The sequence below is a fragment of the Pholcus phalangioides genome, unplaced genomic scaffold (genome assembly GCF_987345545.1).
Source record: "Pholcus phalangioides strain wild (caught in Gottingen) unplaced genomic scaffold, Ppha-v1.0 ptg000017l_1, whole genome shotgun sequence".
NCBI classification, from domain to species: Eukaryota; Metazoa; Arthropoda; class Arachnida; order Araneae; family Pholcidae; genus Pholcus; species Pholcus phalangioides.
The window spans coordinates 45854042-45875999 of NW_028301610.1; the positions used below are offsets into that span (position 1 = coordinate 45854042).

At 39.3% G+C, this 21958-nt stretch overlaps 1 protein-coding gene across 1 annotated transcript in view; it reads left to right on the forward strand.

The window, feature by feature from the left end:
* The window catches only part of LOC149073514 (SMAD family member 6-like), a 63849-nt gene that overhangs the window by 11063 nt on the left and 30828 nt on the right, over positions 1-21958 (forward strand). Inside the window, exons 2-3 of the mRNA XM_089246227.1 lie at positions 8675-8728; positions 12118-12177. Of these exons, the coding sequence (XP_089102353.1) occupies positions 8675-8728; positions 12118-12177 (114 nt within the window). The remainder of the gene's footprint in view (positions 1-8674; positions 8729-12117; positions 12178-21958) is intronic.

Below are 21958 nucleotides of genomic sequence, written 5' to 3' on the forward strand. Positions count from 1 at the left end.
TCTGAGCAGAGGCGGATTTATTGAGGCTTATACAAATTTTGTCGCCTTTCTCTCATTCTACTAATTTTGTACCTTCGAATAATGCTTAGGTGTTCCGCCGAATATCTGTATTAATCTAAGTACAAATTTATTGCAACTTATTAAAATTATATTAATTGGAATTTTTCCCACAAATTGGAAATTAAGATATTCTATTGTGTGGTGTAGATCCCTTTCTGTGAAAGAGGTTATGTCAGGGTGAATTTCTAGAATAAAGATAATATGAAATTGAAAATAGAATCTTACCGCAATAAGGTGGAAGCAGGGCCGTTTTGAGAGTATCATGGGCTCCCGGGCCAATTGATTTTTCTGAGGCCCCTCTTCGCTTGAGGCCCCCGGGCCGACTGGGTGGAAGTAAGCATGAACTACAGAGGTCAAGTTCATTACTGAAGGATGTACGTATGGATGTTACTGAAAGAATCAAAAGGGGCAAAAAACATCTAAAGAGGAAAAATAACAAAATAAGTCGTAAATTTTATGATGCATTGCTAGTTGAGAGTAAATAATGGTTGACATTTTCTTGATTAGATGTAAAATTGTGACAAGTGTTGGAAAAAAAAAATTGATTCTTTAAGTAATATTAAAATACAATATATTATTGAAATTTGATTATCAGTATCATGACAATAATATAAGCCATTCAATTACCAGTTTTTTTTATATTTGTTTAAATAATAAATTTGCATAAATAAAATTCAATATTAATCATTTAAAATTACCAATAACTTTATTTTCAATTAAAAACACGAATTTTATTTATAATTGGCTTGAATCTTAAGAAAATTGATATTCGGCTAAATCACTATTCGTCCCATACCTCGTGTTGGCAACATAAGAGCCCCTCGTCGTGCAATTTTTGGGTAGGTGGATGCAGGGCTGCAACTAGATTTACAGTTGAACCCCAATTTAATGCGACCATTTATTTCGCAGAATTCTGGCGCTATATATAGATGGAGCAATGAAAGAGTGAATTTGGCGCCCCCCTTTAGTCCAGCACAAGGGGCATCAGACCCGCATGTTCCCCACTAGTTGCGGCTCTGTGTGGATGCATAGCATGACAAATAACAAAAAAAGGGCTCTAGCTAAATTCAAGAGCCAAGAATGATTCGGTTCTCAAAATAAACGATCCCTAAATCAGGGTTCTAAATCTGCGACCCGGAAAGTCAGGGAAATGAAAAATGACCGAAAAAAGTCGGGGAAAAAGTATAATATTTGCAAAAGTCAGGGGAATATGTCAATACAGTGGATCCCGCTTATAACATTTTTAAAAAATCGTCATGAAAAAACGTTGTACGCGGGAAAACGCTTTAAACGGGAAATCTTAATGGGAATTTTTTTTTTTGTTAGAGTTGGGAACACGAAAATGATTCGTACTAAGCGGGAAAACGTTGTTAGTGAGAACGTTATAAGCGGGATCGACTGTATTTGATAAAAGTCAGGGGAATATGTGAATATTTGATAAAAGTCAGGGAAAAGTTCTGTGAAGGGAAAAAAACCAAACTCGAAAAATCGAGAAAAAAAATTTTTGTAGGTTAGGATTTTAAATTATATTTATCTTTCTTCCGAAGTTTTTGTCAGGGAAAATGATCTTCAAGCAGATTTTGCGGGGGATGAACCTTATAAATAATGTTTTGTCGACTTGTCGGGGACTTTATATCCTTTCTATGTCCACCATTCTAAGACACTGTCATGAGAAAAATTAGAAAATTTTGTGTCCTTGTTTTTTGTTAGAACCAACAGTTGCTGATTTTTATTATTATTTGCAATGTCTGGGAGGGTTTTTTTAAATTTTATTTTGTATTTTTGTTTGGGAATATGTTTATAAGGGAGGAGGAATCTCTCTCTCGTTGTGACTCTCTCTCTTTCTCTCTCTGTGGTTGGTGGCCAAGTAAAACATCATGTTTTGCTTGCCTTGATGTCCTTTTTGATTGTGGTATTTTTTTTTAAATGTTGTTATGGTTATTAGACTGTTGTGGACATCATAGAGTGCAGGAAAAGATGGAAGGAAGGATGAATGGTTTTTTTGGGGGGGGTCGTCGTTGTAATCAGTGACAGGACGCGATTTATGTCTTGCCCCCCTCCCCCCCGTCATGTTTGGTAGTGGATCAAGAATATTTTTTTTGGATAGTTTTGGTGATATGAGGGCCCCTCGTCGTGAATTTTTTTAAACTTTTTTTTGGGTATGTGGATGCAGGGCCGCAGCTGGATAATTTTTCACTCGGGGCAAGCAAGAATTTTCGCGCCCTCGTGTAGTGCAGAAGGAGTAGTTCAAGGGTGAATTTGTCGCTCCTTTTAGTTCAGCGCCCGGGTCGCCAGATCCGCATGCTTCCCCCTCTAGTTGTGGCTCTGCGTGGATGCAGGGCTTGACAGGTAAAAAAAAAGGCGCCATCTAAATTTAGGAGCTAAGAATGATTTCGTAGTTCTCAAAATAAACATTCTTAAATCAGGGACGCGCGTAATCAGGGGCCTAAGTTCAAGACCTGGAATGTCGGGGAAATTAAAAATGACCGGAGAAAGTCAGCGAAAATGTAAAATATTCGCAAAAGTGAGGGAAAATATAAAATATTTGCAAAAGTGAGGGAAAATGTAAAATATTCGCAAAAGTGAGGGAAAATGTAAAATATTTGCAAAAGTGAGGGAAAATTTAAAATATTTGCCCAAAAGTGTGGGAAAATGTAAAATGTTTTCAAAAATCAGGGAAAATGTAAAATGCTTGCTAAAGTCAGAAAAATATGCAAATATTTGATAGAAGTCAGGGAAAAGTTCTGTGAGGTCAGAAAAACTGAAACTCGAAAAATCGGAAGAACGAATTTTTGGTGTGTTGTTTGGGCTAGATTTCAAATTATATTTCTCTTTCATCCAGAGTTTTCGTCAAAAAATTATCAAGCAGATTTTGCTTTGAAAACTCTGTAAATGATGTTTTGTCGACTTGTCCGGGCTGTACTTTCTATGTTAAAAAGACACTGTCATTTGAAATCAGAAAATTTTGTGTGTACAACACGTAGAGTTCTGGAAAGACCAAAAACTGGTTAAGAATTCAAAAATGTGTTGAAGGTGATTTTGAGAGAGTGAAATATAAAAAAATATCGTTGTAGAAGAGAGATTTCAAAATGTATAAAAAATATCCTTATATAGAGGTATTTTTCGTAGTAAAGGATATCATTGCATCGAGAACAGTTTAACATTATACTATATAGGCCATATGGCCCCCCCCCCTTGCGGTCCTGAGATACTTTGAGGGGGCCCATGGGTCATCAAGTCGAGGGGAGTGAGCCATGACGGGCTGCTTAGCTCTAAAAAAATCAGATATAAAGAAATTGAGCTTCAAGTAAAGTATGGTGAGGAAAAAGTGTGACTGCTTTCAAATGAAGCAGAACTGCCCATAGAGTAAGGGCCGTCTTAACACATGGTCCCACTCATTCACAGCTCCTTGTTGAGTGCGTTGAAGGACCCCCACTATAATGAGATTTGATACTATATTTTTTCTAGAATTAGAATGTAAATTTGTACACAAGTATTCCCAGGAAGTGGGGGGGGGGGAATGATATATATATATATATATATACTACTGAAACGGCCCTGCATAGAACTAGGACCATCTTAAAACGGGCCAATCTAGGCATGGCCCTGATATCAGTAGAGGGATCTACATGGTCAGCTCTGGTACCGTGGTTTGCGAGAATAAGTAAATATTTAAGCTGTTTTTTTTTTGCCCGAGGGCCCAGGGAGGTGAGATGGCACTGCATAGAACCGCCCCCCCCCCACGAAAACCCTCACCAAGTCGGGGGTCGACCTTACTCATGAAATTCTTCGTTAATACCAATTTGTTCAAAAAATCAATCCAATAATAAGAAGGGTCTCGCTCTGTTATGTGGAGGAGGCCCTGTCTAAGACAAGGGGGTCACGAGAAAAAAATATGGCCATAGGGAGCGATGGACAAAAAAGGTTAAGAAACATTGCTAGATAGGCTATTCCAAACAAGATTTAAAAAAATATTGTTGCAGAGGGATTTATCGTTATATCGAGTATCGTTGTAGCGAGGTTTCACTGTATTATCGAATAGTAACTCAAAATCGCTGCGGAAGAGATTCCTTGCGCCCTTCCCCAAACCCGATGCGCTCTCCTAAAAATGGCGATCCTGCTTAAGTCCCTGGCTCCCGGGTAATGGGATGTTATGGGGCCCCATATATAGCTGGAAGTTACAGCCTACACATTTACATACTCATTCTCCAAAATCATAGTACCAGACTGATCATATGGGCCCCCACGTCATGCCGATGGGCCCATGCGTAGTGTTGTCAACAGTCAAATTTTCCAACTAGATTCTTCATCAAAAAGAACTAGAAAGTGGGCTGTTAAACAACCAAGAATTGCAGTCATCATTCAGATGACCATACGTTCCGTATTTTGTCCCCTGGACATTCCCGTATTTTCACGTTATTTAATAATGGATTACTAGTACACAGGAAATTTTTTTGAAAAAGACTAAAAAACAACAAGAAAAACAACTAGATAGGATTTTTTTTTCAACTAAATGTGGTCGAAAAACAGACCAGATCTAGTTGGAAAATAACCAAGTTGGCAACACTGCCTATGTGTTAAGATGGTTCTATGTCCGGAGACCTTATTTATATGAAATTTTATGTTTGCTATAAATTTATTGAAAAAATGAATATAGAAAGGGTCTCGCTCTGGGAGCTCTAGATAACATAGGCGGCTACGAGAAGAAAATGTGGTGTAAAGGGGGCCATGGGTGAGAAAAAAATACTGTTCTAGATCTATCGAGTTCTTTATCAGTGGTCCATAGCATGGCCCCCACTAAGGGGTGCGTAATGTATCCTGTTGTCTGTTGTTCTATATATTTTCCATAGAGGCCCGCCAAAGATTCCAAGCTATGGGCCCGGCTCCAGGCTATATTAGGAGGGATGCTATGACTGAGAATCATATACACAGAATTGGAAATAAAGAGTCGTGGCATCTCCAGCTTTTTATTTTATTTTATTTGGGCCCTACAGAAACAACTCCTCCTGTTCCACAGAGTATGCCACGAAACGAACAGAGTATCTCCAGCTTTGAATTTCCATTTTTTGAAGCCATGACATTGAGTGTTTCAAGTTTTTCTATGGAGGACATGGTCTCCACATAGTGGGGGGGGGGGCTGCAGGGCTCGAACAAGGGGGGAAAGGTAAAAATTCATTTTCCCTTGGGGCCCCAACTCGAAGAGATTTGGTAGGCAATCGGCATCTTAGAAAGTGTACATAATTACAGAGTGTCCAGAAAGGCTGAAAGAATATGGAAACAAAAAAATTAACTCGCTGAACAAAAGTATACTAGAGTTCACAATTAAGGAAGGAAATGGTATCATTGATCATTTTTGTCTCACCACGGTCATTTCTGCACACGAGGGCTAATTAGACCCCGGGACCTACAATTTATTGCCGATTCCGAACGGCAGGCTTGTTTCTATACTCATCGAGAGGTTGGTGCGCTAACCCCTTGATGTGGGACTCCCTGCGGTAGCAATTTTTTCTGCGGTCATGTCGCCGTTTCTGTTGTACCCAATAAGATTTATCTTATTTCCCCCTGAGAAAATCCCCTACATTTCCATTAGGTCCCCGGATTAGCCAGCCTCCTGGAGCTTTCCATGAGGAGAATATGATTCCAGCTGATTCAAAATGGGGGAAGCAAGAAGAGAATGGGAGAAAAGAACCCACCCCGTGTGCAGGGTCATCTTGGATATCATGGGTCCAAGGCCACTGGGGCCCCGTAATGCATCAAGGCTTCGTCTTCAAAGCATCATGGACGCCCAATAGCTGAGAAATGCACCTGGGGCCTCCTACATGTCAGATACAATTGATGTTATGATTGTGCACGAAGAGCACTTCCTAGGCCGTTTCTGGGTTAGCCCTTTGCGTTTAGACGATTCCGCTGTCCATGTATGTTTTTGCTCGTCCATTCTGCAGGTTAATGTGTATCTACTGTATATCTCTTTAAGAAATAGGTATTTCCGAAGGTAATTTGTATTTTGTAATAATTGGTATTCTCAAGGGGTATTTCTGAAAAGTTAAAAAAGATTAATCCCATTAAATCCGAACAGATCTCGGGCCTCACTAGGTTTTGCTATATTGTGCTCCGTCCTTTCCATTCCATCGATCTCGGTGCACACTGGTTGGGAATCGCTATCTTATTATTTCCGCGATATAATTTTATCCCTAAAATATCTCGCTGTACCTCTGGACTATTTCACGGCATATCGTGTTAGAGCCCCTTTCTAGTAAATTTACATTTCAGTGTAAAAAATATTATAAAATTCTTCTCGGGGGGGGGGGGGGGGGGCTGCTACAGTTTTGTCAGCCTCCCATGTGGGGGGGGGGGGGTGATATCTGAATGATTTTTTCGGAAATCATTGGAAATTATAGCCTTGAAGAATGAAGTAAAGGAAGAATAAAAAGAGACAAAACCATCGTGGAAGAGATATTATGCTAATGAATGTCCTGTGTTGACTACACACTATCCAGCCGCCGTATCAGGGTTCAAGGACAATTGGCCGAGGTCGTTCAACCTAGCACTTACGATAACAATGTTCTAGCAACCTAGCGCGAAAAATTCACTGTCGTGAATCTCCACACTTAAAGACTGACCACTATTTCTCTTAATAAGAGTTAAAAATGACATTTTCCCTTATAATCTCGAATCCTTATCGGTTGCGTCTCGAAAAGTCTCGAGTTATTTTTTTAAGCTGCCGTAATAAGCACGGAATTCCAAAAAAAAAAAAAAATAAATCATTGAATAACAATCATATGTAATACATGTCCGTATGTTTTAAAATTGTTTAAACACAATTGTTATTATTTCATACCATTTTTCGAGATGACATTCTAGAAATCGAACCGAGTAATGAAAAAAAAAACTATCAGTAAATGCCTTACAGAGAGAGCCGGATTGTTTAACGTTTTGGGCTTTATGGGCAGCATTGAAGGGGTCATTCAAGTATTACGTCAGCATCCATGGGGGTTCCGATTTGCTGACTTTTGATGACACGGGGGGGGGGGGGTTGGATGATGCTTACGTCATCAACCACCCTTTATGAAAATATGAAATATTTCTTAATGGCATCTTACTCGGTGTGCCAAAAACGAGAAAAACCTTTCGATAGTCGGTGAGCACCTGAACTAACATTCTCCCTATTGATAAGTCCCCTACAGAGCCCCACTCTAGTGATCTCTAAATGTTTCGCGAATCCAAAATGTGTTCTTGTCGCTTTACTGCTCTGAAACTGTGTCACACATCACTCACGTGATCCGTAATTACGGATCACTTTAGTAAACTGGGAATGGGCCGCGCGTAACTTGGGTGATGTAGAACCTCACTGGGGCCCGCTTAAGAACTCTAAAACTGTGCCACATGTTACTCAAGGGATCTCTAAATGTGTCACGGATCGCTTAAAATTTGTGGAACTTTGTCGCTGGTTACTTAAGTGATATGTGAATGTTCCATGAGCCTACTTCAATGATCTGAAAACGTGCCACGGGCCGCTTAAATGCTCCGAAGTTGTGTCACAGGTAACTTAAGCAATCTGTAAATATGCCACTTAGGTCATTTTTACAAAATTAGGTTTCAGGGAGCAGGCCACATCAGATAACCCCCAGAACCACATTTGGTCTGCGGGCCAAGGGTTTACCATATATGGCTTAGAGGGTGGGTCGCAATGAATTTCTTGGAAAGGAATTTTGAGTTCTTCAAATAGCATTGAAATTAACAGAAATTGATTATAATAACACATGTAAAGGTATTTTCTTCCGAAATTTTAATTTAAAAAAAAATATTTTTTGCATTAAAAAAAATAAATTTTTGATAGGTGGGGGGGGGGGGCTTCCCCCGCGTACGTCTCCGATCCCACCAATGTGCGTTAGGAAATAGGGGGCAGAACTGATGAGACGAAATTTTGCTGGCAAGGGGGTTCAGAGTTTTGCTGACAAGGGGTGGGGGTCAAAATTGGCTAAAAATTTGCTGACGTAATACTTGAACGGCCCCTGAAAAACAAAAAATAAAAAGAGTAAATAAAGAATTGTGTCTTGGGCCGCACTTAAAATACCAACACTAACGAAAGATGATGGGAGCACTTTAGAGCCAAACTTAACACACGAAGCCGATTGAAACGAGTCGTCGAGCCGAGCTCTTTTCTTCACTTTTTCTTTGGTAGCAAAAGATGCTTGAAATCTAATCTACTAACCGAAACAGTATAAAAAATATTAGTACTTAAATCATTTTAAGAAAATGTTTGTCGGGCCCGTTTCTCTGTTATCCAATATATGCATATGGCGTGAGTTCGATTACGGGTAGACTTTTCACAAAGTTCTGATACAATCAAGTGGTTTTGATGAAAATAACGGCAGCCAATATTAGCACTACGACCAGAATATTATTTTTAGATGCCGCATAATTTTAGAAATAATTTCAGATGGGCCATGAATATTGAAAATGTTGAAACTTGCTGATGTCCAGCCATTCAATGTAAAAAAAATGACCTATGTATCTAGAAAGGTCATCAATTTCCTATGCATGTTGTTTTGAAAATTTTTTCCAAAGGTTGATTTGTATATTCTTATATATATAAGTGTTATTTTTCTTCCAGATTCTCCACCTCCACCGTACAGTCGGCTTCCCCAGGAAGTAATGACTGCCGAAGGTAAGATATTTTGATTGGGATATTAATAATCCTAGTAACAAATCTAAACCAGAGATCGTACACTTCCTGCATACAAGGGAACAATCTCTATTTTTGGAAATTTAGATATATAGCAATATTTTGCATGTTTTTGTCATATTGAAGAAAAAATAAACACGCGTCTTTCTGCAGGCAAACTGCATGTTGAAAATCCCTTTTAAAAAGAATAAAATGAATATTTTCAGTAGAGAACTACTTGAAGAAGACGAAAATGATGGTGTAAGTAATGCTACACTAAAACCTTCTTCAACCGTCTTCGCGGTCTATATCTAAAATTAGCAAAACGTACTCCGAAGCTCTGATTTTAAGCCCTTTATTATTATTATTATTTTTTTTACCTCAAACGTGGCGGCATAACTCTTTTATTCAAAAACACCCTTCATTCCATATTTGAAAATGCTCTTTTTGTTTTGATGAAATGCTATTCTTCAAATGCCCTTGATAATGGGTGTATTCACAGGGAGCATAGGAAAATCTCTTTATACTGGAATAACTCGTGAATCGTTGATCCTAGAAGCATACTCTCAGTTGGAAAAAGTATCCAAATAACGTGTAGATCTCATATACGCCATTCATATTGCAGAGGGTTTTAAAGTTATTAAAATCGAAAGAAATAACTTTTTATTTGGCCATCCTGTCCTAAAAAACCCAGTTAGAAAGTTGTTGTCCTGTCTCTCCTGAGCCTAAAAACAACAAAACATCCATGTTATTAAGTGCAACATTCGGTTGGATATTTGAATTCGAAAATCACTGAAAATGAAGGAAAGAACAGCATAAATTAACAGACAACCTCATTCATATGCTGTTCTTTCCCCCATTTTCAGAAATTTTCGAATATTCAAATATATCAGCGAATATTGCAGCAATTTTCGAATATTCAAATATGTCAGCGAATATTGCAGCAATTTTCGAATATTCAAATATGTCAGCGAGTATTGCACTTAAAAACATGGAATTTTTTTTTCGTTGGGCTCAGAAGAGACAAAGCAACAACTTTCTAATTAGGTTTAGAACAGGGTGACCCAATAAAAAGTTAATTTTTTATTGTAATAACTATACAACCCCTTGCAATATGAATGACGTATCTGAGGTCTACACGTTTTATTTGGATATTTTTTCCAATTAGAAGTATGCTTCCAGGATCAACGGTTCGTGAGTTATCTCAGGATAAAGGCACTTTTCTATGTGCACACCTTTTCTATGTGCACACCTTTTCTATGTACACACCTACTCACACTTTTCCATCGAAAATTCAATTTGAGATAATATTAGTTCTTTCCGAAAGTTGTTAGTATTTTTCTTGTTTTTTCAGCGAAGGAAAAGTGCTAAGACCATACCTTTATTGTTCGAATTATATATATATATACTCAATTTTTTCCCCGAAACTTTAAACTACTTTTCAAAATTTCGTCTTGTAAAATTTAGCTCGTTTATGGGGGTAAAACTCCATCAAAGTACGGTGCGTTTCAAAAGCTTGTTATATATATATATATATATATATATATATATATATATATATATATATATATATATATACACCACACACACACACATTGATGTCCATACAGTTTTCCTCTTTACCGATCTTACGAAATATTTGTGAACTGCGGACTGAGAGATAAATTTCGAGTGGTCAATATCGTGTTTTCTTCGATATCCACTATAACAGGTCACTCATTCAGTCCACATCTTCTAGACCAGCGGTTCTCAACTGGTGCTCCGTGGAGCCCTTGGGGCTCCTTGTGCACTGTCCGGGGGCTCCGCGGCCGCTTGAGGAAAATAAAAAAAACCAGTAAAATTAAAAAAAATGATTATAAGTATTTTCAAATAGTAAAAATAAATCAGTAACTTTGATGAATAATTCAGAAATGGGCCTCTACGGGGCTCCGCCATATAATTTTTTTACTGAAAAGGGCTCCGCGAGTCAAAAAAGGTTGAGAATCGCTGTTCTAGACAAACCAGGAGTTTTTAATCTTTTGTGTTTCACGAACTCCTTGTGTCGCGATGAAGGCCATGGAACCCTTCACAGAATGATGCTCAGTATGGAATAGTATTAAATTTGAAAAAAGTGAGAAAAGCATCATCTCTCTTCATTATATTATCTACAAATTTGAGCATGTGAAAAAGTAATAATCATAACAAGAATTGTTTAAAATTCGACTTTTGGTCATGAATATTGAACACCCTATATATCGGGGATCGACAAATCCCTAGATGTTATCCCATTGAGACTAAAAAAATGGAATTTGTACCTAAAATATTCAATCTACAATATAATCTACTAAATCACTCAGAACTTTCGGGACGACATGGTTATTAGGTCCTAATAGATAGTCGATAGCTCTTTTAATCTCAAAAGTTCCTGGATCCTTTTTCTCTTGGGTGTTTGTATCGATTTACCGTAGAATCTCCCTTAACGAACACTCCCCGTTAGCGGACACTTTGCGGATCCCCGGTTCTGTGGAATAGAGCTTTAATGTATTTCACTCCCCGTTAGCGGACACTTTCGATAGCGGACAGTAAAATTAGACAAACTAATTTTCTTTTCCAAACTCTAATTTGTGAAGTTTTGTCCATAAATCGAGAATTTATCATATTCAACGGTTATTATGTATAATCCCAAGCTCGTATTGGTGAATATGATAATCCGTCAATTAATTACTTGATTAACTGAACATAACTATGGTCCAGGATGCCGATTCCGAATGGTAATGTTAGTTTTGTTTGCCCATGTTGGTACGTGTGAAGATAGCTAACATTACAAGACTGATAATGTTGTTAGAACGTTTATTTCTTCTTTACACGTATTTTAATTTAATTTAATTTTTATTGCAAAATATGTGTAGTGCACGTATCATGTACGGGTAAAAATAATTAATGGTTTTAACGAAGAGAAAAAAAGTTATAAATTTTTCCATATTTATCAGACTGTGTGGGAAATGTGCATAATCACCGGTAAAAATGATAAATGTAGCGAAATTTAATCAAACTTTTCTTATATCGAGATGATTGGTGATTATGCATAACCACCGTTGTATCATTTTTACACTTAATAATTGGAACCAATTGCGACCGAAGCCAAATGTCGTATAAATGTGAAAGTCGTATAAACGAGGTTATACTGTATATCGTCCCTTCCGAATAGCGGACACTCCCCATTAGCGGACAAAAGTTTTGGTCCCGTGGGTGTCCGTTATCCAGGGGGTTCTACTGTATAATCTAATTTGTGTTTGTTTGTGGCCCTTTAAGGAACAGGAAGGCAATTTAAATATGGTTTGGACCAGAATAAATGCATATCCATCTAATGACCCTAGACTTTAGACTTATACATTTTTTGTTTTAAATTTTAGCTGGACCTCCCTGTGAACCTGTTTCGCAAGAGACTTGTGGTTCTTCCTACTACGCTTTCGGTAAGTGCTTTTATATACTGTACAAGCCGAAAATCGGCTGTTAAATATTCCAAGATGAAATTCAGAAATGTAATGTGGAAAATTAGGTGGTGGGAACGTTGAATGTTGTTTCGAAGGTGGTTCTTTTTTTAATTTAGTTTTGTGGATTAAAGTCTTCCTTCTTTAAACTATTGTATTTGAGGAGTTTGGGTAAGTCTGTTTTTGATTAACCTTCTGTTTATGGAAGGTTATATAAATGTAGCGATTCATCATCAAAATATTAGAAAATTTCATGTGCAAAAATGTGGACTACAAACTCATTCCTTAAAGGTAAGTTGATCATGAAATCAAGTCAAACAAGGTAGAAAGGTCCTTGGCTGGACTCGTTTGTTCCATCGGTATGTCTATTACATATTCTATGTTTTTTGACTTGTCAGCAATTATATATATTCATCATTGAATGATTGATCTTATTGTGGAAAAATATAATGAAATAAGTAGAGTATCTCAACCAAAATTTTTTGAAGTTGCATTAAAAAATAATAATATATCATTTGAACTGTTTAGTTTCGGAAAGAAAAATCCTAAAATTTTTATTTCGTGTATTTTTTACCATTTTAGTTTAAAACTTAAATGGCAACTATCTACTTAACTCTTGTAAGGTACTGTATTTGTTTAAAGCTCAACACGAATTCTTAATCCCTCCACTTTTTTTTAAACTATTATGAATTTGAGCTGTTTTCTTCTCCTTTACTACGATTATTAACCGGCGTGTTATAACAATGTGCTGTTGAATCCAAATCGAGCAGAGTTGACGGGAGACATTTAAAATTCTGATCTCATTCCCAAGAGTGTCGCGTTCGTAAAAATTTTCGAACCAGATGCGGATACAGGGCGATGTGCCGAAACGGGCGACTTATTGTGTAGGTTTGTCTGATCATCCCGTATTTTTCGGTAAAGACCAATTTTACCAATAATATTCGGCACTTGGGAGGGCAATTTTGTCCCCTCCCCATCTCTTTCTTATAGATCCGCGCCTGGTTTCTACCGGGTCGGGTATATCCAAGATCACCACATCCTGAAGCAGGATCTCCCGGCCAGAACATTTAGCGGGAAACCTATAAGGATTGCGATAAAAATGAGAAAAAATTAAGGTTGATTTCTGCCCTCCTCCAGGTTTGAGCCCTGTCAGGACCTTTCGCTCTCGTTGGAGGCAGAGCCGTAACTAGATGTTTGGTCACCCGGGGCAAGTGCGCATTTTGGCGTCCCCTTGTAATGTTGAAGAAGAGGTTTGAGAATAAAATTTGCGCCCTCTCTGGTCCAGTGCCCGGGGCATGAGACCCGCCTGCTCCCCCCAGTTGCGGCCCTGGTTGGAGGGCCAGTGCTGCACTCGTTTTATATTTCCCCGATTCTGTTGCGGATGAAACATGTTTCGCTGAGAACATATGTCCAGTTTTCGAACGCGAAGACTATCTAGAAATTATATTAAGGCAGATTGGACCATATCCGCAAGTGTGGTGTTGTCAATGGTCTCTTAGGAGTCATTTCGACGTCCCAGTTCAAAAAGACAACCCAAAATTCTATGTTTTGTGATATCTGCATATTAAAGATTCACTTTGTATGAAACTGAATGGGAATCACTCTCACAGATTTAATTACAGTAGGGAGCGTGTAAGCAAAGTTGGGAATTGTTTTGTAATATGTGTAGAGGCATTTTTCGCCGTTCTCATTTCGTGCATAACTCAAAAATGAAATTTTCTGAGGTGTTGATTTTTTGAACTGGGACGTCGATTTCATATCAAATTAATCTACGCTAAGATCCTTGATATCATGGTTGCATACTGTGCACACTGTGATTGTAGAGAACCCTATTTGTGTACAAGGATTATTTTGAACGACAAAAGCTGCCAAGGTCTTATAAGGGAGTTTACAAAATGGGCAAAGTTTTGTTGTCGCATGATATTCGAGGATTTCGAAAATGAAACTGTGAAACTTTAATGATTTGCACAATCGTGCCTATCAATACACCAGTGGATGGCAAGTACAAATATTGTAATTAAATTATTGGAAATACACACAAAACAGAAACAAATGCATAAAGTTTAAACACAAAGAATATACATGCATAATATAGTCTCGAATTCAAATAAATAGATTGATGGATAAATAAAGTTAGAAAAATAATGTTACACACCTGGGTGCATGGAAATATTTAAAATATGAGTATGTCTTTGAAGGGCAAAGAATGTGCATTCCTTAAGCAAGTAATAAAGATCATTGTGGCTATTTAGTTGATTGCAAAACTGACAAGGTTCATCAGGGTTAAATTTATGCAAAGCGAAACCTGGCCATATTCCTATGAACCTCCAAGGGGAGATAGAAGAGAAGATGGCAGGGACAGCGTAAATTCAAAATTATCGGCGAAATGGAATAATGTTGAAGCGGACAGTCGAGATCTGTCTTCTTGGAGAGAGATATCAATAAAGTTATTAGTAAGAGATGTTAAAACTACTGGAGTGAGGTAACGAGGGGATGGCACCAGATATCAGATCGACCGCAGTTATTCAAAAGGGACTTGAATGAATTTGTCCAGTTTTCTGAGTCTGTGTGCCGGCAGAGTTTGAGAAAACAAATTTTTGGTAGACGGTTTTCATCCATTTTTAGAATCCTAAGTCAATACGTGATGAGTTGGTTAAACATTTCAGTGGCAATTGGGCGGCGACCAAGCTCACGTCTAATAAGATAACCAGGACAATATTTGCTTATATTTAATAACTTTTTCAGAAAACTCGTATGACCCCTTTAGCTGCTAATGAAAATTTTCCGGAAGATGAAAAAGGGAGGCCAAGATAGACATAACAACAGGTTATTCCGAGTTTTACGTTACCCCAGAAAAAGTTGGCATTTTTTGCGAGACGGCCAAACTTTCTGAATACAGTGATTTTTTTGTTTAAATTAGCAGTACGGTGATTAGATTTAAAATATGAGTCAAGAAGATTGATTTTTTTTTTTTTTTTGCAACTGTATTTTTGAATCACCCAGTATCACAATATCATCTGCGTACAGGAGGATGTGGAGTTCAGTGGAGTTGTTAATTGAGATGCCATGAGAACATGAGGTTGACAAAAAGATTTTTCAATGTCAGCTAAAAACAAAAGGAAAAGAGAAGGGAGAGGCAGGTTCCCTGCAAAGGATCTGTTAGGATCTGCAGGAAAAGGATCTGTTAACCCAAGAGTGCTTCTTACTTTTGCACGGGCATCATTAAAAAGCAGATCGTAAATTTTAATTATTTTATGGTTTATTCCCAGGTCAGAGAGCTTCCACCATAAAATGCTTCGATTAACAGAATCGAAAGCTTGACTTTTAGGTCAACAAAAGGCGCAAAAACTTTGCCAGCGGGTTCTTACGGAATGCGCCCTGAGATTCAGGAAGGATCCCGTTTTGTTCCGACCAATGATATAATCTTTTCGTTAATATAATCAAAATCTCAAAAATTCCCCAAGAGAACCAAATTCTCGACATATGAGTAGAAAAATCTTGTTCAGGAAGTTGAATATTCTGCTGTAATCTGTGTTGTAGTGAAAAAAGACACCCTTAAAATATTGAGTTTCTTATGCTTTCTTACTTGTAGATGTTGAGTCGCGAGAGGGAACCAAAAGGCTTTGGTGTTTTTTTGACATACCATCTTGTATGTGCTGAAGAAAGGAACGAAATTTAAAAAAAAAAAACAAAAAAAAAAACACATTGGTGAACCCCTGTCATTTGCTCGGTGCCCGCCCCTCACACTCATAAGCTGTTGCTCGGTTCTTCTACCAACCAAGATTCAGTTTTGATGATGAGATCTAGTTTTTCGGGGTTGAGAAGACGTGCTCCATCAAAAGCCAAGCAACCTTCCTCCTCCCTTTAAACGGAAACAACCTCTGGCTTCCTTTTCTTACTTTTTAAGATTTGCTTCTGCCGCCACGGTTTGATGGAGGAAAAGTATGGGAGGAGGTCTTCGGATGGTTTTTTTTTTTTTTTCCTTCTTACCTTTCGGTTCCGCAGATCGTTTATTTGTTCACTGACGGGTCTCGTGTAAGGTACAGTGAACAACAATAACTGAGGGAGGGAGGGAGGGGGGGGGGGGGTTTGAAGTTTTCAGTCAGCCAGGATGTGTGTATTTGTGCTCGTCTTTAAAAACTTTTCCTCCGGCTTGGGTTCTTGATCATGAGACGAGCGGTTATTCCCGTGAGAGAGACGAACGTTGCTTTTTTTTTTATTTTCTTTTTTTTGATGATATATCACCGAGCTGAAGACTGGATGGAACGAGATGTCATCACCAAGTAATGATAAGCTGGAAGAGGAAGAGTCATAGCATCCTGACGTCATTGACGCGTCTGACGTTCGGTTTGTCTTCATAAAACACGGGTGTCCTACCATGATATCGAATTTGTTCACTCGAGTGTTTGGTCCGACAATTCTTGATCGTTAAAATAATCTCTGGTTCACCATAATTGGCACCGGTGCGGTGGCGCTTGAGGACGAATTCCCTCAACCTTTCCGAGTTTTTTTTTCTTTCTCTTGACTAGGATACAAACTGTGGTTGCAAGAAGCCGTCTGTCCTTATGAAATTTCTGGTAATTTAGTTTCACTTGCTTTAAGTCAGTAAATTATTTATTGTATAACAGTCAATAAATACTTTTTCTAGAAGTCACCAAGACACATTTAATCAAGTCGTTTCTTGGATCTAATGCTTGCTAGAAATTCATCAAGCCTATGGATCACAGACGAACAGGAGGAGGGCGAAAGGGGCGATCGCCCCTCCCTTGCTCAGTGAAAAAATTGTATTATTACAAGGTCCCTTTTCGTGGGAGGAAAACATTCATAAACAGAGAGGGGTGCATCGCACGGAACAATTATCATCCGTTTATGCCAGTGTTTCCCAAAGTGTGTGTCGCGGCTCCTAGGGATGTCGTGGTGAGCTGGCAATATTGATTTATGTGACTGTTCGTGCTTTTAAGTGGATCTTTTATGAATGCACAATATCTATTAAACTATTCTGAGGAGCCGCGGATAAACGATGAGTAGGGTAAGGAAGCGGCGGGTCACAAAAATTTGAGAACCTCTGGCTATGGATTTGATGATGCACTTTAGTGTCCGTATCTGCCACTATTTCATCGGCACCGTCTGTGTAGATAGATCAGAATCGAAATTTAACATTTGAAAATATCATTCTTGCGAGTATAGAGCAGTGGTTCTGAAACTGTCACCCGCATCTCCTTTGCCCTATTCATGGTTCATCTGCTGCTGCCCAATATTTTTATAGATATTGTGCATTCATAACAAAACAACTTCGAATCATAAATAGGCACACACTTCAATATCTCCAGCTCACCGCGACGCCCCTCACAAAGGTTGGCGGCACCTCTAAGAGCCGTGGCGCACACTTTGAGAAGCACTGGTATAAAGAAACAAATCTAAAATATTTTGATTGGTGCCGGATTGGTTGTTTGTGTCTTGACGACATATAAATTTCGGAATTTTTCGGAGACATAATGGCCGTATATTCCGCTATTTCCGCGTCATTCACTCTTCCGGGAATGTCCAAGGTGGTTTTCCTTTTTTCTTTTCTTTTTTTTTTTTTTGCTTTCCTTCGGACGTAGAATGTCAATGCGAATGTTCCATTCTGTCAGTTGAATTCTAGCGATAGGCGGCGGGTGAATCGGTATTTGACTGTTGTTGCCACGGCGATTGCGTGACCAGGAAGCCAACAGGCGAACACTGTCGCCGTCGTCCGTTGTTGTCTACGATTTTGGTAGAACCTAGCCGTCTTGTCTTTCCCTCCCAACATCCCTGCTTTGACACGCATCCATTTTCGCGGTCAACAAATTACTCATGGACCGAATTCTAACAATCTTCAGCTTAGAGAGGAGGATCTTTCATTTTCGTATCCATTTGGTTTTAGTTTTTATACAAGAGAAAATAACTGTTGAAATGAGGTGATAAAAACTGTTAATATAAAGTCGAGTATGATTTTAAGATTTCACTGATTTTTAGTTAATGCCGTGATTGTTAATTTACAGAGTTCACGGAATCGTCGGTCGCTTCTGTCCAACCTAATTAACATTCGTCTTCAATATTTTTGGCAAGGTTATGGCCGGTGGTGGGTTGAATCGGGCGCCATCAATGAGCGTGCGTGAGTGTAGGTTAATCAGTTTTGACTTTTTTTTCTATCTCTAGTGTTGTATCCATTATTAAAAGTTCCTGCAGAGATTATGCACATTTTTTGTATCGTGATTGCAGTGACGAAACAAAGAGGAGCATTCAACAACAGCCAATAAAGTTTGTGTTCATCGCTTAGTAAAACTTAACGCTTATTGATCGAAAAGTTAAGATTTACAGCACATATGGGGTCGGAGAAAAGACAACGCCTCCAGACAGCGTCTGACGCTAATTGTTCTGAAGGAAAGGTATGTCTGGGTTTTTACTGGGCAGTTCGTGTAATCTTCGTTCATGGAGGACACTTGTCTGGACTCGGACAACCATCTACCAGAAATCTCTTCACCCCCCCCCCCCCATACTAAAATCTCTTGTTGAAGCTCTTGACGTTGAGGAGGATGAATTCTTTTTGTTAAATCTCTCCCCACCCCGACAGAAATTCTCCATTCTGTTGAAGAATGGTTTATTATTATGGACTCTTTTTGCGGGGTGAAGTACATTGTGAGATTCCCTCTTTTTCCAACTTTTTATTCTTTTGGGGGAAAGTCTTCAAGTTTCTCTTTGTGATGACGAATGGTAGGGTTTGGTTAGTTCGGACATTGAGGATTTATTCAATTCTGTCGTGACTCTGTATGGTGCATCAACTGCTTTTTAGTGGAAAAAAGACATCTGATCCGTAATAAACTGCATTAAATTCGATATTTTTATATATTAACTTAGATATACTGAATAGACGTCTACATTATATTTGAATGAAGTTATAAAGGTATAAGGTCTCACTCGTGGGTCAGTCTGTGGTTTAAAAATGGTTCGCGGACACCCAGGGTAAGGGGCTTTTGCGGGATTTGTTTTAAAGCAAAGTAGAAATTTGAATGAAAATATAGTGAACAAATGTATGGTATAGTCCTGGGGTCCATGCCCCCATAAGGAGTGGGCTGGCAAGACTCCAGCCCTGGGGCCCGGGAAAACTTTTGTTATTTATTGTTTTTTCACGCTATAAACCCATCATAAAGAGGCCCGTGAAAGATCCCAGCCTAGGGCCCTACTCCAGGATGGGGGTGGGGGCATGCTGGGGTCCTTGTTTTCTTTAGTGTTTGACCAAGAAATTCTCGGAAAAGTGTCAATTATAAAAAACACTGATCTAATTCATGAAACGTGTAGAAAATTTCTTTGAGAACGATGTTTTTTCAATGAACCCAGGGAAGTCAGTAGCGTTTTAAACCATTGGATGCTCGCGCACATGTGGCCTGAGCATTATGATGGGAGATTTTTATTTCTCAATTAATTCTTGGGCTGCTCGACCCCGTGCTTAAAATTATTGAGGATTCTCAATCACCCACATCACCTCTGTCTCCAATGCTTTTTGCCTCTAGGAATCAAGATTCCCCGCTCTGTCATAGCCACTCGCTAATGTTCACTCCCATTGCTTTGTTCTGAAGTGCATCCCGTGGTCCCTCTACCCCTTGTGAACACCGGGGCATGGGCCTACGAAACACCTCTTTAAAACCATTGTCTAAAATACACGCCGGATGTCTTTGTGCCCTCATAATTCGGTAGTTCTTTTAAAGTGTTTGTCACGGCTTCAAGAGGTGATGACAAATTTTCAAGGACTTCGTTTCATTTGTGTGTTCATTCATTCAGTGTCATTTCAGTTGCGGAAGAAAATCGGATTTCACCGGACTTGCAATTATTGTTTCCATAAGGGCGCCACGGGTGAACGTAAAGCTGGATCCACACCCGCAACGCTGCACAACTTCAACCCGCAGAAAATCCGCTTTTGAGGTGTTGATAGCACAGCGCGGGCTATTTTAATTGTCGATTTCGCGTAGCCACCCCCCCCCCCTCCAAAATCGGTTTTTGCGTATCTCAGAATCGTGTAGTACGGCAGGTGTGGGCCCCGACTTAAAACTACTGCCGTAACCCATGAATATTTCTTTTGTGTTTAGACCGTGTGGGGTGGCTGCGGAGAATAGTAAAAATAATCGATTTAACAATGGACGCAGTTTGTTATCTTAGCCGATGTACAGTCGCCCTACTACGATCGCGATGGCTCGTTCGAAAAACTTTGGCGCATCGTGATAGGAGCCAAAATAGGCTGTCAGTCAACAATGGAAAGTTTCCCCAATTAATAGAAATTGGTGATGTTTGTATGCTGGTACGCAAAAAAAAAAAAAATAATAATATAAGCAAAAAAGAAAATTGTTTTCTTCTTCATCCTCCCTCCTTAGAATAGGCTCTGAATGGTGTTTTCGTTCTTATTAACCGGTTTTGGCATTTCTGGCCTAGTGGCTGTTTTTCAAGGTGCTTGCTGTATGTAGCGTATATATACGTGTGTGTGTGTGTGTGCGTGTGTGCGTTTTTTAATAACATTGTAGTTTTTCCACTAGCCAACAAGCTTTGGGCAGGATGGGCTTGCTGTTTATTTTTTCTTTTACGTAGCTGCCTGCCTTTTTAGCTACCCGTGCCGCTTTTTTCTTTTCTGTCCATGCTGGAAGTTTGTCGATGGACGGTGAGAGAGAGAGAGAGAGAGCACTGGGGAGGGGTTAAAAAAAAATTCCAAAACGGAAAGATCGTTAAATGATGACCCCGACCCCCCGGGGGTCGAAATATTCCCATTCCCCCCCCCAGTTTCGTGCCATTGCGCCACCCATCCATCTATCCATCCCAGTATTCGGGGGGGCCCTTCTGGCCATTGCGGCGGCTTCTTTTATTATTATGATACCTTGGCTGTCGCTGTTTGTTGTTTGGTTCCTGATAACCAGTACGTTTTTCGTTCCGCTGAATGTTCTACTATCCTTGATGTACTACTGCAGTGGAACCTCTCGATAACGGACACCATGAGACCGAAATTTTTGTTCGCTAACGGGGGAGTTCCCGTTAACAAGCGAAATTCATTGAGGCGCCCCCCTCCCCCACTCGTTAAAAATGTACGCTAATTGAGGTGTCCGTTATTGAGGTATCATTGTACTACTACTTATATTTCACTGTGCAATGCGCCTCGTACACATTCCTCTGCGGAATTTTTAACGAATCGGTACCTGCTGGAATGTGTGTTACGAGTGTGTGTGTAACCCCTAACGCGCGCAGTAGTTTTGTTCGCCGCGGCTCCTTTGCAGAATTTTTGATGTATTTGCGGCTTCCCAGAATAGCTTAGTCGATATTTTCACTTATAAGAGAACCACTTGAAAGCATAAATATGTACACAAATCAATATCTCCAGCTCACCACGACGCTCTTAAGAAAGGTTGGTGACGACCCTAGGAGCCGCGACGCACACTTTGAGAAACACTGCCCTAACGTAATCATGTTGTACCTTGGTGGACTAGACTCTCATGAAACGATGACTGGTGGTTTTTGGCTGTGGTACAGTACTGCAGTGTTTCCTTAACCTTTTTTCGCCCATGGCTCCCTTTTCGATCATATTTCGTTCTTGTGCGCCCCCCCCCCCATCCCCTTCCGTGTTATCCTTGGACTTCTCGACATAATGCAGTAGCGAGACCCTATCTAACTACTTGCTGGATTGATTTTACTGAAACAAAGTTTATGTAAACAAGTTCTATCATTGGACTCATTGTCTAGATTTTAATGAGCTCCCCCCCCCCCA